The sequence below is a fragment of the Chenopodium album genome, chromosome 23 (genome assembly GCF_948465745.1).
Source record: "Chenopodium album chromosome 23, dcCheAlbu1.1, whole genome shotgun sequence".
In the NCBI taxonomy this organism is placed as follows: Eukaryota; Viridiplantae; Streptophyta; class Magnoliopsida; order Caryophyllales; family Amaranthaceae; genus Chenopodium; species Chenopodium album.
This window is the reverse complement of record NC_137856.1, coordinates 34,142,958-34,161,506: the sequence shown is the minus strand read 5'-3', so window position 1 is coordinate 34,161,506 and position 18,549 is coordinate 34,142,958. Positions and strand designations below refer to the sequence as shown.

The window sequence follows — 18,549 nt, the reverse complement described above, 5'->3', positions numbered from 1 at the left end:
CCTGACATGAAATAAATTTTTGGTTCTACATAAATTATTTATTTACATATCACAGTATAAATGTCAATGTCATAAATTCATAACAGGTGAGATGAAATTTAGATAGTGGCAAGAGATTGAGAAATTCAGTTCATAAATTTTCAAAGGAAATGATTAATCAAATTGCTCAATCTATCTAAATATAGTACCTATGTTTGTTTAGAAAGATTGAGATCTGTTAAATACTTTTCTCAGAGCTCTATAACTAAAGGACTTGGCTTTGGTTAAAATGGCATTACTATTAATATTACTGCTAATCCTGTAATTATCTTCAGTTTCTTCCAATTTAATGTTGTCTTCAGGATTCCAAAATTGAGCATCTTTCCTCTTATTCTTGATAGTTGCTAGCACATCATACTTGTTGCATATTCCCCACACTGTCACCTTCTGTTGTGCATAATCAACATTTACCGAGTATATTCCTGTTCATATATCAAACTTATGTTAAAATCTATAAGGAAATTGAGAAGAAGATTAAGCTACATATATAATTGAGGAAGAATGAAGGAATTGGATTCCTTGAAGGAAAACTATATATAGGTCCGACTACCTATATGTAGTGTGATAACTTTTGCTTTATTTGTATGCAGATGCCAACTAGTTTAGATAATCTTAATTTTGAGATGATACAAATTCAAACGAATATGTGTTTATTATATAATTCTAGAAATCGGTTACATTACTAGCAATATGATAAAAACAAGGGAATATGATGCATTTGATATCATACAAAAATAATCCTTGAATAAGTACAAACTACAAAGTAAATTTCAACTTTTACCTCTTAAATTACTCAAAGCCTTCTTCACTTTTCTTTCACACCCAAAAGAATATAGAGGAACCTTCATCTCCACATATTGAGGCTCAACACTCTTGTAAGCCGGAACAATCTGTAAATCTGCCATATGAATTGAATTAACTAGGAGTACTCTATCTTATACACTTATAACTATACTAATCCTTACAAATTAACCAATTAACAGTTTACGCGAATTGAATGATATATTTTAATGCCTTATCCAAATGTTATGTTCATGCTAATAGGTAGCTATATAACTATATATATACGATTAAGATAACTTAATGAAGTCACGTAATCTAATCTGAATCCCAAAGACTAAAAAGTCGAAACGACACAAAACAATGATTCCTAGTTTATATTATGTCAAACATAACTTTATAATTAGCTTTTCTTCTCATGTATTGGTTTCTTAGCTTTCTTTTGCATTTTCTTCAGTTGTTGTTCATTGCTTTCCAAAATGTTGACAAGGAACTTTAGGCTAAAAGATGTTTGTTCTTAGATTCTTTGTTATGATTAGTGATATAACTTGGAGAAATTGCATGAATTCTGAGTCAGATTTGTTTTTTTAATGAAAAAGATTAGACTCTTTAATTAGTTTGGACCCTCTTCTTGCATGGCAGTTGAACGTTCTAGCATGGCTACCATGTGCTTATTGCTTTGCCTTGGGCAGAAAGTTGCCTCTTAAAGTAGATTAAGTAGATTATTAATTAAGGTTTCATTAACAAGAAAAAGTAGGAGGTCATCATGCACCATATTCTTAGTTAATTAGATAAGATATAAAATTAGATTGGTTAATGTACCATGCATAGTTGCATACACATCATATTAGACATCCAATAAGATGAATTTCGAACAATAATTTTAGGTGTGACTTAATTAAGCTTATGCGTGGATAATTAAAAGGAACACAAGTATATTTGGTTTCTTCGTCTAGAATAATTAATTGTCACATAATAATAGCAAGTCAATATTGGTTACTAAACTATTTTGAACCTATACCAATTCAGCCCCCCATTCAATTCGATGATGAGTTTAAGGGTCTGTTCTCATACGTGTATTTTCAGTTCAGTACAGTTCAGCTCAGCTCAGTTCAGTTTAGTTCAGTTCAGCTCCTAATTTCCTTCTCTTATTAAATATTCATTTCAGTTCAATTCAGCTCGGCTCAGCTCAGTTCAGTTCAGTTCAGCTCCTAATTTCAGTTCAGTTCAATTCAGTTCAGTTTAGCTCAGCTCAGCTCAGTTTAGTTCAGCTCAGTTCAGTCAATTGGAACATGCTCTTAAGTAGCAACTCATGCATGCCTAACAAAAAACTATCAAATTCATCTTTAACATTGGTCAATGTGATCTTCATTTAATCATCCAAAATTCATCTTGGTCATGAATAGATCAACAAGGTCAGTCCATGTAGGACAATTTCGATTTGAAGACTCGCTTTCGCTACAGCTCAGGTGGTGGGTGTCCATGAGCAAGCCACTGCGTGCTATATATGAGTTGCAGCAGAATCTTACTCACATTATACAATCTCCTCGCATTAACTACTTCGTACTTGTGACTTATGGTTTCACACTATGATATGTGCGGGGATTGATACGTTCTTTGAATTGCACCCTTCAATAGTTCAATAATAATAATTCCCTTGGCCTCTATTACATTGATATGATTGATGTCGGTCACCGAGGGGTACCTACTATTGGCATACATATCCTTCCTTCCTATCTTATCCTTATTGATTTACATAGATTCCACATGCGCATGCTCATGCATGCAATATATCTATCTGGAATTCGAGAGGCAAAACAAGCAGCGGATTGAATTGTTAATGTTGCTCATTTAATTTGCAATCGTACACATTAGAAATTCCCCTTGTGACAGGGTTTCCTGAGGCACTGTACACAGTCTTTTTATTACCCATGTGGCCATGTTTATGCATGCTACATGTAAAATGTTCCTCCTATGTAGATATTGCCAAAAAGTACTCCATTTTTTTTTTAACAAACATACATGATCCATCTTCCTAGTCATGTAAGAAAAAGAGCTAGCTCATATAATTTTATTTTATTTTTTTTAACCATAATTGCCTAATATGGTACCCCTTGAAAAAACAAATCAACAACAAACTTGAAATGCACGGTTGATGAGCTTGAATACTTCAACATTCAATCGACTACAACGCAAGCAATAACTACCCAAATAGTTGTATCAACGAACAAATATTATGATATGATGCTGATAATAATTTCAAACTTGAAAGGATAAAATTAGATCTAGTAGCACATAGCAGGTAGAAGTTAAGTACCAACAAAAGTAATGCTGAAATTTTGCTTTTCAGACTTTTTTAAGTTCTTTGAATTAATTAACCTAGTTTGTCCTATTGTAGCAGGTGTAAGATTTAGATCAAGGATTTTTAACCATTTTAGTTTTCTTTTGAAGATCCAATTTATTCTGTTACGAATCTTACGATAAATATTCTTTGGCGTCTTTCATGTCATCATCATGTTGTGTCACCAAAATTCACATGAAGGGAAAGGGAGAATAGATGAGCGAGGTACAAATTGCAGCTTCTAATGAACAACACTTTTAGTCTTCGATAGTACATATGACTATACGAGTACACCTTACGAGTTTTGACTCTAGATAGATGTCTCCGGGCTTGGTTCACGTAGAAACATGTAAGAATTTTTAATTTATTCTTACATTTATATACCTAAGTGTATCCAAAAGTTTTGGTTTCGAATCTGATTAGGGGGGTGACCAAGTAAGCCAGGAATTGAAGCACCTTGAAACATAGCCTTAGAAGGTCCAAATGTGTTATGCAAATTTCAAATTTGAAGGTTAATACACGAAATTGAATCATTTTTAGAGATTTTGGGATGTGGTGTCGAAAATTTAGGTGATTATAGAGGTGACATCCTAGGGTCACATGAAGGCCCGTTGTAGCATTGAGTTAATGAGGTAGGCGATTACATAATTGGCTAAATCGATAACTTAAAGGTAATGGCTTTCCAAGGTCCCTTGAATTGGGATCTATATGTAGCACCTCAACCTCTTTCTTTTCCAAACATAGAAAAATTAAAAATTGAAGTGTATAATAATTTAAAATTTTAGAACATTGTCGGAAAATTTTTCCAAAACTGAAGTGATAAAATGTGAGTGGGGGATAATTCATTCACAAAAAATAAAAGTTATGTGTTTGTATGAGGATCATGGGAGAATAGATGACTGAATAAAACAAGTGATGCACTTATTAAGAAATGAGATGGAGTGTCTTCATCTTATTAGCTACAACCAGGCATTGCCAACTAAATTAGTTTTAAATCAAAAGCAGACAACTTTAGATATTGAATCAGAATTTTTTTCCAAAAGTTTAAGATGTTGAATCTACTATTTCTTACTTCGTATTTCTTTTGCTTTAGGCTCCTTAAATAGTAATTAGATGCAGACAAATCAGACAATTTATCGACAAATCTAATGACACCCATACAAATGCCACGTTAGATGTGGGTCCCAATTGATTTCCTTTTTAGATGCTCTGACTGGACCTGCTTCTGCTGACTCAGATCATTCCAGTGCAATTTTTGGACCCACCCATGTGATATCCTGAAATATTGACCCCCACCCAATTTAGTCTTTTTTTTTTTTTTTTTTTTTTTTTTGGTGGAAAAGTTGAAAGCATCTCTATGTTGAGCGTAGTTTTTTTTTTTTTTTTTTTTTTTTTTTTTTAAAAAAAAAAAAAAACACAAACACAAATACAAATGCAAGCACATTTGATTGTTTTTCTTTTTTGCTGACAATTCCTCATGTGGTATCCATATACACCATAATATTTCTAACTAAATGTTGTACATCATTCGGTGAGTCTATACATAGTTGGATTATCTCATTTGACATGATCTATCATTTGAACCCCATATTGTTCACATGAAGACCGTCGTACAATAGAAAAGTAATAAAGAGATATATTTTTCACCTTTTGATCTTAGCTTGAAAGTACATTTACTCTATCCATTGTCAATTAATTTAAAGAGATAAAATGTCCTACATTGGATATTTTACCAGTCCATCCAAAATCTCGTTATCCTTTTTGGTTTTGCCATGCATGGTCCATGAGAATCAAGGTGAAACATGATTGACTTGGCTCATATGGAAAAATAACTTTTGTTTGGAGCGTTAAATGTAATAATCCAGGTTTTAGTAGTCAAAACAAAATGTTCGTGTCCAACTTTTCATTAAAAACATGATTGAAGATATACTTGAAATAATTGTGTAGATAAGTTAGTTTGAAGTACTCTGGTGTAATTAAATACTACATATTTATTATACACATCAACTTTCATCATTAAAAGAGGCGTATTTTTAGCAAAATAGAAGTGGCGGAAAATAATTTAATTAAGGTTGTGTTTGGTAGAGAAGGAATTGATCTAACCTTTTAGCTAGATTACAATTAGGTTAACTAGGATTCTAGGTAATTTGATGTTAAAATCAATGAATTTTTGTGTTATTTAACTTGTACACTAACAATTTAGACTTTCGCAAAAATCTTTTCCTTGAATTATAGTAAACATACTATATTGCTTTTGTAGGAATGAATGACGGTTTTTCCACTTATCCCTCACTTTTCTATTCCATTCCTTAGCTTGATCCATTTAATTACTCTTTTACTTTCTTCAACTTTTTCCTCCAAAAAACACAACACATTATAAATGTATAACGAAGTTTCAAAGATTATAGTACAATCAATATTATTGCGACAATATGGAAACCGTCATAAATGTGAAACCTAATTATTTTAGCCCCTAATGTTGGTACTTTGCTCCTACAATTAAAATTCCATTAAAACAAGTTCATTTTTTCTTCATTAATTTGGATTAAACTTAACTTAAGAATCACAAATTAAAAATGATGCAAATTATTCAAATCATGTGGCAATCACTTGAAAATTTCCACAAACCAAAACAAAGGTTAGTTAATACCTCTATAAAGTTTAAATTATTATTTCACTTAATTTAGATTTGTTTTAAGTACAATTCAAGAAACTCAACTAACGCATATATAGCATGGCACCAACTTCCACACACATGATCATGAGCATGGAAGTTAGTGTTTCTGATGCATATTCTCTCAGTTAAGAACAATCCCCCAATTATAGAAACAGAATAAAACATATACATTAATTAATTTGTACACTGATCATTATTATATAATTATGTACATACCTTATAATACACAGTATTCAATTAATTTCAAGTAGTGTATAGGTACAAAATAATTCTAAACATTACTTTTATTAATTAAAAATTAACACTTTATCACAACAACCCAACAAAGTTCTCTATACTCTCATACCATCATGTGGTAGTAAATCTCTATTATTTGAACTTATAATATCATCTTTAAAAAACCATTGATTATTATAAGTTCAAATTTGCTTTTGTGTGGTGATTAATCATCATCATTTACCCCTTAATTACTCTTTTTAATTATGGGTTATGAAATGCAACATGCATTTGGATTTTCATCACTAAACAATTGAGGAGGAGGGATTCTTTCTACCACATACATTGGTTGTTGATAATAATAATTGTACATCATTCTTTTCATTGATTCTTCTTCGACGTAATTATTAATGGTGTGAATAACCTCACCATTAACTTCACCTTCTTCCTTCTTAGGCTCTTCTATATTTTCACCACCTTTTTGATCACCTCCGCCTTCGGGTGGGTTTGCTTCCCCTCCTTCCTTTGGTGGCGGATTGTTTTCTTCTTTCGTTTCCTCGGGCTTAGGCTCTTCCGGTGGCTTCTCACCTCCCTCCTCGGCCTTGGGCGGCTCTTCAGCCGGTTTCTCAGGTTCGGGTTGTGGGACTATTTTGGCTGTCTTCTTGGTGCGTCTATACACATACTCTACCAACTTGTCTGCGTCCATTGTGCCTGTTACTGTGACCTTCCCACCACTTAGCTCAGTTTCTGCTGTTTGTACTCCTGGAACAATAATTAATTTGATGTTAATCTCGTTTATCTAAAACATAAGTTTGAGAAAGTTCAGATGTACGTAACCTTCTTATAAAAATCGTATACGTACATACACTACTTTTAATGTAAATCCATGCATCAATGCATGTGTATGTGTAAACACAACTCCATCCTAATCATTCATATATATATACTTCATTATTAAGTCATGATGAATCTTTAAAAAAAAAATATGTACTACGTATCACATGCATGTATTCACATAAAAACAAAATATTAATGTAATGAGTAATTAAAGGTTTATAAAATACGTATAATCCTTGTTTCAAAAAAAAAAAAAAAAATACGTATAATCCTATATTTTTTTCTTAAAGATAGTACTGTACTAAATACTAATTCATTTTTAATTAAGTATTTTTGATTGAAAATTTGATATACAATGTAGCTTAGTTCAATTAATGCTGCCAAATTCCTTGGACCACAATTTTTTTCATGAACATGTGTTCGTTTAACTCAGCAAACCTGTCTCATCTTCTTCTACTTAATTTTTAAAAACTGATTTTACGATTTTAAAATTATTTAAAATTCAATAAGGCTGAACCTTAAAATAAACATAAAATAAAAGTGATATAATAATTTTAGGTATATATTTTAATTTTATTTATGGGGTTCTTTTTGCAGGAATTTTTGCTAAAAAGTGGACCAACAGTGATGACATTTTCAGAAAGATTGACAAAAATGTTGCAGAAAACACATAAATTTATTTTTAATTATTATAATTATACCGGTTAACTTTATAGAAGTAAAAAAGAATGTACAGGATATTTGATTAATTAATTAATATTGTATCCTACTAAAAAAAAAAAAAAAAAAAAAAAAAGAAGTGTAAAATTACTAATAATGGATTGCATATTCAAAAATAATGTACCTCTCATTTTAAGTATTTTCTTCTTGAGTTGTCCAGCACATGCTTCACAGTGCATATTTACACTAAGCACCACTGTAGTTAATCCACTAACCTGTATAAAGAGGTAATTTAATAAATAATTAAATAAAATAACAACTTATGTAATTCATTTCATTCCCGTTCAAGTTTAATTTTTCACGGTCTCTAATACACACGAACATGTTAAACCAGGATGTAGAGACTAATTGAAAAAAGAACGTAATAATGAGCGTAGTTAGTTAGGTATGCCGTGAAAATCACCTGTGAAGTGACAACTTCTGGCATGGGTTCACCCTCATTTGCTGGTAAAGGTGACAAAACCTTAGCCGTTCTCTTTGTTTTCTTTGTTATTTTATTGCATATGGCTTGTGGTTCCACCACACCTTTTACGGTTACTTGATTTTGAGCCATGTCAATTACTACCCCTTCAACTCCTGCTTACGGAACAAGAAAATTACGACTTATTAGTAACATACATAATTGACTCCCACAACTAACAGCTACAATTTGCCAAACTAGACCCGCCTTTTTCTGAAAAACATAATTCTCATTAACATGATAATTATTCGGACCATGTAAATATTTTTAAATTTATAGATTATAACCCTACACGATTTAAATTGTTCTATTTATATTTACGTACGTGACAACATCAACCACCCAAAATATGTACCATGTCACATACACTAAAAGTGTAACAATAGAATTGAAGAGAAATATAGACCTCTAATTCTCATGATGGACCTCTCAATTTTCTTAGCACATCCAACACAATGCAAGTCCACATATAGAACAAAAGGCGGTGGCGGGGGTGGTGGTTGTGGTGGCTCTTCTTCCTTCTTTTCTTCCTCGGCCGGAGGAGGTTTCGCTTCCTCAGCCGGTGGCGACGGTGGTGGACTATCTTCTTTCTTCTCCTCTGCAGGTTTCTCCTCTGGTTTATTCTCTGCTGCTGGAGCTTGTTCTTCCTAAAACCAATCATATTCATTAATACAACAACATTATAATCATCAAATAACAAAACCCATTTCCAAAAACATTGGAAAATTACATTAAACCAATCATATTGATCATTACACTACACTTACTGGCTTAGCTTCTTCACCCATTGATTGGTTAATCAGAAATATAATTCAGAATCTTGAGTAATATGAAAATGTAGTGGATTATTGGGAATTGTAGAAAGATTTATAGGCAGAAATGTAATTAATTATATGTTAATGATTTTTATGAAAATGGGCGGTGCTCTCTAATTATACAAATATATGTATATATAGAAAGCTGTTGTTGATTCCAAAGCACATGCAATGCAAACTAAGCCTAGAAAAACTCTGTTTTTTTTTTTTTTTTTCCTTTTAATAAAAAGAGAAGAATGAATTCTCTTTTTATAAGTTTCTTTTATCCAATCTTTTTTTGTAAGTAAAAGAATGGGGAAAAGAAGGGGGAAAATGAATGAAGCAAAGGAAGCTAATTTATAGATGGAAGTAGGGAGAAGAATTTGGTGAAAGGTTTTGGTGTGGGGTTTGTTGTGAGGTGTATGAGGTGATGGTGAGAATTTGATGACGAATATGAGTGCTATTGTGACTAGCTGCCATGTGGATTGTTTAACTAATAAATCAACTATTTTGTTTTCTTCTCGTAATTTCGAGAAAATACAAACTTTTATTCAGTACACAGAGATAATGAAGTGAACCGCTGAGTCGTTTTCAAAATAAAAGTTATCCTGGCCTAGATAAAATATATATGTATGTACATATTATTTACTATTTCATATACTCTGTATTTATTACTATGCATCAGTGTTAATTATGAGGTTTGGTTGTACCGTACAACTTTCCTGTAGCGTAGGGTTTAATTAGTTAATGGTATCCGAATTTTGAATTTGGATCAAGGATCAAAAAGTATGAGCTCTTGCTGATATATGAATAGTTATTTTATTAGAATGTATGTGTTAAAAAGGATGATCTAAAGTTTAATTTTTTATGTGAAAAAAATAATTAGTTTTGAATGTATGATTAAATAAATATGGTCACGTATGTATTACTTAGGGACGTTAGGGTTCATGAGAATGTGGAGATTTGGTGGTTATCATGTGTAACAACTATAACATGGTATTTGCACAGGCTGTACACAAGGAATGTGTGATTGATAAAGTTTATGCTAAACTAATTACACCTTTATTTTTTGTATTAACATACAAAAAGCTTAATTACTTTAATTAATAATAAGTTGATGCGATACTTAACTACCAGGTGGAGCCGAAAACCCATAAACTTTAAGTTGATCATGCAAATTAAGTGATCAATCACTTCAACCAATTAAATTATGTGGTCCTATTATGGACAAAACATCTAATTATTTTTCCTTAATTGTAATTAATGTTTTAGGTCCAAGATTTTGTCAGTAATCTTGAGCTAGCTATGTTTTTATGATTAACAAGCAATACTATATGAAATTCGAATGATTGGTTAAAATCAACCAAACAAGAATCAAGAATGTTAAGTATATATTAACATGGTTTCATATAATAAACATAATTAATCAAGAAACTCTATCAATTGTCTACTTGTACTTTGTATTATAAAAGCTAATTCTTAAGGAGTTTGATGTCTACCTATAATGTCCTTATTTTTTAAGTACTATTGTGAAATTTGTCATACATTTAGATCTTGTAGGTAATAAATAACAAGAATTTAAAATTACAATCGCCATTATAATCATGCAATTCAATTATATATGTACTGGAAGAAATGAAGAATGATCATTGACTAGCATTTTGCTTACAATACTGCCACATTCATTTTCATTGTCACTTTAATCTTTAATCATGCTCCATTATTCTTTGTGGTTGTGTCAGCAATAATCACACTTTATGCCATGACCATATTAATGTATGTGTTTGAATTCACAAAATTATAGCTTTTTCTCTAATTAAGTATAAATTAACTAGTTTTTCAAAAAAAAAAAAAATATAAATTAACTAGATCTTTTCAAGCACCAATGAAATAATGACAGCATGCAATTATTGACATATTAACATATTATACTTCATATGACTTTTCACCCAAAAATAGGTAGTAAACCATACATAAAGCCAGGGTGTACGTGTTGAAGAAGTATAGTCTTCTAAAATAACACGTGTAATTGTTCCAAATTAATAAAAGATCAGGAAAGAGTCAGACACTTGTAAGGTTATGGGGCTCCTCTTATTTTCATATGGTTTATTTTGAGATGGAACTCGCTTGGACTTGTGAAATAAATTTTCTCTTATAATGACAGGTGTGCCTAGACCCGTATTTATCATGGTATCAGAGTTAGCCCTATAATTTGAGACACTTAGTAGCTTAAATAACACTAGGGTCATCTATCCATATGAGGGGAGTGTGAAAATTCAGTTTGGCTCCATAAACATCACCACTATAAAAATAACTTTTAGATATAAATAATAGATCTAGATCATTACCTTAAAATTTAGGCTTGATCACCAAGATCATTAACTTGCAACTAAAAATTGGCCTTTTATTTTTTTTAAAAAAAGGTGGATGAAAATGTGATTCAAACTACATGTGGACCCCATACGTAGTTCAATGTTTCAAAAGATAGCAAGACATCACTTCAATTAAAATTAGATGAAACTAAAATAAAACAACTTTTATATGAGCAACCAATTAAGCTCATCTTTATTGACTTACATCTATAGTTAATCCAACTTTAGGGATTCTACTCAATTAAATAATATTGGTGAATATAACTTGTTGTATACAGATTCAAAGATTCAGGTAAATGATTCATTTTTAAAAGAGTGCATAGGGATAGAGAAAGCGTGGAGTTTGAAAAGCTTTAAACGAAAATAATGCGTGTAAAATGATCGATCTGTATGTAAGTGTACTTGAATCTATAGGTATGTCACATGCATGGAGATTGGAAGTATAGTATGTATTGCTGCCTTTTCTTTCTACTCATTTTGCGCCAAGATAATTGGTCGCATTATATATCTAGTCACTTTCTCGGTTTACTAAATTAAATGAAAATTTTAAATTTTCATTACTATCTGTAATGATGCCCTAATTTATTAAGAGCTTGTTTGGTTACCACAAATTCCTATGGGCAATGAAAATTCCCATGAATTTCAATTTTCATGGGTTGTTTGGTTGCCTTGTAATTTGTAAAATGCAGGCAATGATATTTCCTTGGGAAATCATAATTGCTGTACGGTACAGGAAGTTTCTCACCTTGTACCCCCTTGGTCAATTACACTTCCCACATGAATTTTTAGAGTGAATTTACGATTTTAGCCCTGAAATAATAAATTGGCGCTGCTTTTTTTTCATTTCCCTCCTTTTTCCCGTCACTTTTGTTTCTCTCTCCAAACTCTGCTTTTCTAGTAGTGGGCATTTAGGTGTTGTGGCTATTGTGTCTCATATCTCTCCATCTCTTTCTTCCATAATCAACCAGGGAACCAAATTATAGGTATGTAATTTTATCCTCTTCTTCCTTGGTTTATCAATTTGATTTGTAAGAACTAGTACATCTACATTTTCATTTTTCTAAACTTGTGTAAAGGATTTGATATGGAGGCTTGTCTAAATTGGTTTAGCAAGGGTTGAATTTTTGCTTTCATTATTTCTCCGGAAATCTTGGTGCATGTAAGTAAAATGGGTGATATAAATTATGAGGTTCTTGAATTGACAGAAAAATTATTCCAATTTGATAACCTAGGTTTTTAAATTACCCAAATATTTCTGAATTGGAATGGAGAGCATAGCATGGATAGGGTAGAAGGAATTATTTTTTTGCAATTTTTTGTATGATTTTGCATAATCACTAAGATAATGCTGTTTCTAGTAAAAAAAAAAATTAAAAACGTTTTCTGGGTTCAAATTTTGGTTTCTGGAATCTTCTTCTTTAATTATTTATGGGTTCAATTTTGTTAAATTTCATAAATAGTTGGATGGTTGGGGTTTAACGTTTTGATTAGCTTGTAGTATAATTGATGAACAAAGGGCTTAAATTTGTTTTGGGAGTATTAATCATGAGTCCATGATTCTAGAGATACTTTGGCTCAAATTATTTGTATTTTGCTATGATTAATCACAATTTCACCATGATTCTTTATTGCTAAGAATTTTAAATAGTCAGATTTAGATATATATGAATTTGGTGTATGCTTGAACTTGGGCCCCTCCAAGGAGTATATACATTCTTTGTTTGCGTAAAAAAATGTAAGGATATATATTAAGGCATGGATTTAGGAGTATAAATTTGACTACTAGAGCATATCTTTTTTTGACAAGTACTAGAGCATAACTTAAGAGTATAATTTGAAGATATTGGTATATTGTGATTTGTGAGGTTATTGCTTGATTTTACAATTGTTACTTCAAACTACACGGCTAAACTTGATGATTGAATCCTATAGTGTATTTCGTTTGTGCTTATTTCATTTTTGTTAATAATTTTACATATTTTCAATTAAATGCATCTGGATTATTGTTCATTTTAAGGAGCTCTTTATGTGAATGAATATAGTTTTCAACTTTCTATTTTATTTCATTGTAAATTGTGAAGTAGAAGTAGTATACATTTGGTGATATAAGCTTATGAAGAGCATTGTTTATAAATATTTGTCAACAATCAGCAACTCCTCTCATTTTTTTAGATTTTTGCTATAGATAAGATGTACAATATGCCATTATATCTTTGTCTTTCATATATATATTTTCTAGGTACGATTAAGTTTAGATATTTAATACAACCTTCCTTTGATTTTTTTTTAAAAATTACTCTTATGCAACTAAGACTAATTTTTATTTGTTACTCAGCTATGGCTCGTATGCCTTTAAGTAAACAGAAGAAGATTGCAACAACATGTATTGTCATATATAGGCAATTGATGATCATGTTAATGAAAATAATGGTTGATCTCGTGTATCTTCTTACTATTTTGAACGTCAAAATTCCAACGCCCATAACCTACATATTTGATAATTCTATGGAGGAAAGGGTTTATGCTAGGATTTTAAATATAAGACCAATGATCCAAGGGAGTGATGTAGCATGTTTGGATAACCTTAGAATGGATAGAGCTTGCTTTTATAAGTTCTGTGAGATGCTTAAGGATGTTGGGAAATTGCAAGGAAATAGGAATTCAAGTTTGGAAGAAATAGTTGCTTTATTCCTTTTTACACTTTCTCATGATACCAAAAATCGAAGAACTCAATTATACTTTAGAAGAAGTGGGGAGACAATTTCAAGGCACTTCAACTTGGTTTTACAAGCTCTTCTTAGATGTCACCATATTCTATTTAAAAAACCAGAGCCAGTGACTGAAAATTGCCAAGATGACAGGTGGAAATGGTTCAAGGTAAGTTGCAGCTTATAGTAATTTTTTTTTAACAAGTGCATACACATATAAAATCAATTAATAAGTGAAAAATTATTGTAGAATTGTTTAGGTGCTTTGGATGGAACACATATCTATGTTCGTGTTGGAGACAAAGATAAAGTTAGATTCAGAAATAGAAAAGGAGAGATTTCTACTAATGTCCTAGGTGTGTGTACACGAGATATGAAATTTGTGTATGTGTTACCTGGGTGGGAGGGCTCAGCACATGACAATAGAGTTCTTCGTGATGCACTTTCTCGAAGAAATCCATTAAGAGTCCCTCAAGGTAATGAGAACATCTAATTTTTCATTAATTAGTAAATTAAATATAAAGATCTGTTTAAGTCTAAATGGATTAAAGACCTTTAATTTTTTTTTAAGGTAACTACTACTTATGCGATGCTGGATATATGAATTGTGAAGGATTTTTAACACCATTTAGGGGTCAAAGATATCATTTGAGTGTTTGGAAAAATGGTGCTCAACCACTATGTGCTGAAGAGTATTTTAACATGAAGCATTCTCAAGCAAGAAATGTCATAGAAAGATGTTTTGGATTGCTGAAAATGAGGTGGGGTATTCTACGAAACACAACTTGGTATCGTCGTAAGGTCGTATGTAGGATTATTTTGGGTTGTGCTTTGGTACATAACTTCATTCGAACCTATATGAATGTCGATCCTATGGAGCATTTGATTGAAAATTATATGCAAGAAGATGTTGGTGAAAGTATTGAGGTTATGGAGACTAGCACAACATGGAATTCTTTTAGACATGACCTAGCAACTGAGATGTATGTCTCTTGGTTGCAATCCAGGGCTGATTAAGTAGTTGTCTTGATTTTAATAATCTACCCTCGTACAACTTGTATTACGAATTTTTTTTTGTAAGAATACTATTACTATTAATTGTACCATGACATGATCATACCAGAGCATGGTCAATTTTGTGTACAATTTTATGTATTATACAGATATATATCTATATCTACTGTTTTTATTTTTATGATATTTATTATTTTGAATGAGTTTTGCGTACTTGCTAACTATGAAGTTGTATATGTCATTAATTATTATATACTTAAAGATCACAAAAATTTTGTATGTCTCCTGTAATATGTGTGCTGGACAGAGTACATGCTTTCAAATGAGTCAGTGTACTGGTCAAGGGAGCTTCAAGCAAAGTGCTGGAAGCAACTCTACTAGAAACTTGTCGAGATGGTCATTACATGAGGATCGTGCACTTGTTAATGCCCTGAATGATCTAGTCGATCTTGGTGGATGGAAAACTGACAACGGCCAATTTAAAAATGGTGCTTATGCTAAGCTTGAAGCTCTTATGAAAGGAAAACTCCCCGGTTGTGACAAAAAAGCTAAGCCTCATATTGAGTCTCGAGTTAAGCTTTTGAGAAAGCAATACGATGCTATTACTGAAATGCTTAGCCCTAGTGCAAGTGGATTTGGGTGGAATGATGAGGGAAAGTTTGTCACATGCCCGCAAACTGTTTGGGATGAATGGATTAAGGTAATTATTAGAACTAATGTCCTATATTGTTTGTCTAATATCCTTGAAAAAAACTTGATGACTGAACTTTGTTTTATCATTCTACTTGGCAGAGCCATAAGAATGCTGCAGGGTTACGCAACAAACCTTTTCCATTTTATGATGACCTAGGAAAGATTTTTGGCAAAGACAGAGCAGTGGGAAATGAAGCTGAAAGTGTGTTTGATGTGCTTGAGGAGATGGAGCAAGAACAGAGAGGTGGAGAAGAACAAGAAGTCCATTGTAATGAAGAGGAATCTAGTCCAACTTCTGAATGTAGTCCTACTGGTCCTCCACCATCAGCAACACGATCTACTACCAAGACAAAGAGAGCAAGGACAGAAACCATTGAAGCCTTAAAAGACTTTTTGACCAAGCTTGCAAAAATTAGTGACGTGATGGAAGGTGCAAGTGAACATATTGGTCGTCTTGCTAGTTGTTTTCAACATGAGTCTAATTCTGCAGAGAGAAGAATGAAAGTGACAAGTGAAATCATGAAAATGGAGGGATTATCTCCAAATGATGTTCTTACGATCTCAAAGAAGATTGCTCTTAATCCTCTTGAAGTCGATTTCTTTTTCAGCCTTCCAGACGATTACAAATATGCTTATGTCCAAGGTTTGTTGATTTCCGATTAAAAGGTATTTTTGCAAGTATACTATGAAGAAGAGACTAGTACCTAAAAGGATCATATGAGCTGCTCTTCAAGTCTCTTAATTAGCAGGACTATTATTGTTACTTTTTGTGATGATACACTACAATACGACACCAATATATATGTGTCGGCTAATTTACTATTGCTGCTATGTCGATTATAATATTTTGTGCAGCTTTTTGTGATTTAAAATAGCAAGATTAAATGTAAATTTTTTGTAATGCTCGTAACCTGACATTTTATGGATTTCATCAGGTTAACTCTTTTGTAAAGTATAATGTATCTTTTGTAAGGGAAGGAAGGAAGAAACAATACTTCATAGCTCATCTTTTTAATTTGATACTGATGCATGCAAGTTGAAAAGTGATGTTTATTTTTACGCTTATGTGGACTAGTGGAGCATGTAGTTTCCATATGATTGAGCTTTTATACAGTGGATTAGATTAGTAAAGCATGAAACTGCCATGAATGAATGTAAAAAAAAAAAACGTAATTTAGCTCTTATTAAAGAAAAAATTAAGAGTTGATTGTTTGTGGCAAGTTTCAAAAAAAAAGAATGTATTATAATTTTGATAAAAGGTAGTTAAGTTTGTTAAAATACATGGGAAATGTAGCAAGTGAACCAAACAAGATAAGGGAAGTAAAATCCTAGGAAGTTAAAATTCCCAAGTATCAACCAAACAACTTTAAGCCAATTCCTAGAAATTTCATGTAGTAATTAAATTCCCATGTGTTACAAATTCCTTTGGGAAATAACTTCCCATTGCAACCAAACAAGCTCTAAGAATAAAGAAGATAAATTACATTGATCAAAGTTATTTTTTTTTATTTTGAATAGCATTGATCAAAGATATCAGAACATATGTAATTAGAGAAAAAAGTTAAGCGTTAACTTAGGCTAAGTAATAATTGATAAGAATTAAACTATGAATCACTGATGACCTATTATTGTAGAGGCAGAGAGTACATGATTTTTATGTTTTAGGTTTCTGTCATTCTCTTGTTACGTAAAGAGGTTCACAGATCAATTAATATAAACGATTTAGAAATCGAGAGTTTTGGTGCTATTGTCCAATTTTGTGCCAACTACGTCAATGACCGATTTAGTGATATAAATGCATAGGAAGAAGAGATTCAAACACTTGTAACTTAATGTACTTAAAACAATAATCTTAACCCTTACGCTAATGTCTCGTTCATAATGTTACTATATTTTAGTAACAAAGTGTATACAAGGTCATCATTTTGATGGAATCACTTCACCAAACTGTGGGTGCATTTAGGTTATTGATGTTGGCACAAAATTTCCTTTCTATCAAGATCAAAGACCAGACAATTTGTACGATTGGAAATTAAATAAATGTGTGCCCAATTTGCCAATAAATTATATAAACATCGAAAAAGGATGATTAGTAATAAGTTTCCTCTCCAAAGATAGTTCTTTTTCACTTATACAGAAAAGTAATAGGCCCAACTTTACATTTCTTATGTGGAGATGACTCAGCTAGGGACATTTTAACAGAAAACCAACCTCTCAATGTTGAAATTTTTTTGGCCATTTGAGATCTTAACCAAATTATATGTTATGATTTATGACCATGTTTCTCTAATTTAATATATAGTTGTACTTTATAATGACATATTATTATTATATGACTAAGCAATTTCACCAACCAAGGAACATATATAATGAGCTTTATATTTACCCACTCCCACTTATTGTTTTTAATAATTTATGTGATTTGCTTTACCAACCCTTGAACCCATGTCCACCTTAATTTCACTTTTGTCATGGAAATTAAGTTTAAGGGTTAACACATTTGGATATAAGTTTAGATAATTGGTTTAAATTACCTAAAATTAATTTACAATGCAACTAAAATAAGTTCAATTAAGTCCGATCCAATAAATTCCAGATAAGTAGTGATCAAAATCAAGTGAATGTAATGCACTCTTAATCAAGAAAAATAACTAATAGCCCACAAAATCCAATGTTAATTTTCTTCTGGTTTTATCCTCATTTGAATCAAAAAAAAAAAAAAAAAAAAAAATCCAATGTTAATTTTAAATTGAATAACTATAGTTATCTTTCAATAAATACAAGTAAAATCTTACAACTCTGGATCCACTTTATCCATACCGTTTTCCATTGAAATTCTTAGTTGATGCCATTGAGGATACAAAGTACAAGCGTGCAAGTACAATTTTTGATGTATTA

At 31.6% G+C, this 18,549-nt stretch overlaps 4 protein-coding genes across 5 annotated transcripts; 2 read left to right on the top strand and 2 right to left on the bottom strand.

Annotated features, from left to right (window-relative positions):
- Positions 1–40: 40 nt before the first annotated feature.
- On the bottom strand, positions 41–1,032 carry LOC145606588 (copper transport protein ATX1-like). Its single transcript, XM_081662379.1, has 2 exons — positions 821–1,032; positions 41–461 (listed from the first exon to the last, which is right to left on the bottom strand). Exons 1-2 carry the CDS (start codon positions 942–944, stop codon positions 199–201), a joined length of 387 nt encoding a protein of 128 aa, XP_081518505.1. The 5' UTR covers positions 945–1,032; the 3' UTR covers positions 41–198.
- Positions 1,033–6,103: 5,071 nt separating this feature from the next.
- On the bottom strand, positions 6,104–9,190 carry LOC145607804 (heavy metal-associated isoprenylated plant protein 9-like). The gene is made up of 5 exons (XM_081663400.1): positions 8,838–9,190; positions 8,477–8,717; positions 8,014–8,186; positions 7,735–7,825; positions 6,104–6,815 (listed from the first exon to the last, which is right to left on the bottom strand). Exons 1-5 carry the CDS (start codon positions 8,856–8,858, stop codon positions 6,325–6,327), a joined length of 1,017 nt encoding a protein of 338 aa, XP_081519526.1. The 5' UTR covers positions 8,859–9,190; the 3' UTR covers positions 6,104–6,324.
- A 2,933-nt stretch (positions 9,191–12,123) lies between these two features.
- LOC145607440 (uncharacterized) lies at positions 12,124–16,314 on the top strand. The gene is made up of 3 exons (XM_081663089.1): positions 12,124–12,219; positions 15,266–15,658; positions 15,751–16,314. The coding sequence occupies exons 2-3, from the start codon at positions 15,281–15,283 to the stop codon at positions 16,312–16,314; spliced, it is 942 nt and encodes a 313-aa protein (XP_081519215.1). The 5' UTR covers positions 12,124–12,219; positions 15,266–15,280.
- On the top strand, positions 12,130–15,161 carry LOC145608007 (uncharacterized). Of its 2 annotated transcripts, none has more exons than XM_081663607.1 (3): positions 12,130–14,113; positions 14,195–14,420; positions 14,558–15,161. In XM_081663607.1, exons 1-3 carry the CDS (start codon positions 13,427–13,429, stop codon positions 14,959–14,961), a joined length of 1,317 nt encoding a protein of 438 aa, XP_081519733.1. In that variant the 5' UTR covers positions 12,130–13,426; the 3' UTR covers positions 14,962–15,161. The 2 variants fall into 2 exon arrangements, with proteins under 2 accessions (XP_081519733.1, XP_081519732.1); XM_081663606.1 differs by having other exon boundaries at positions 14,516–15,161.
- Positions 16,315–18,549: the final 2,235 nt, after the last annotated feature.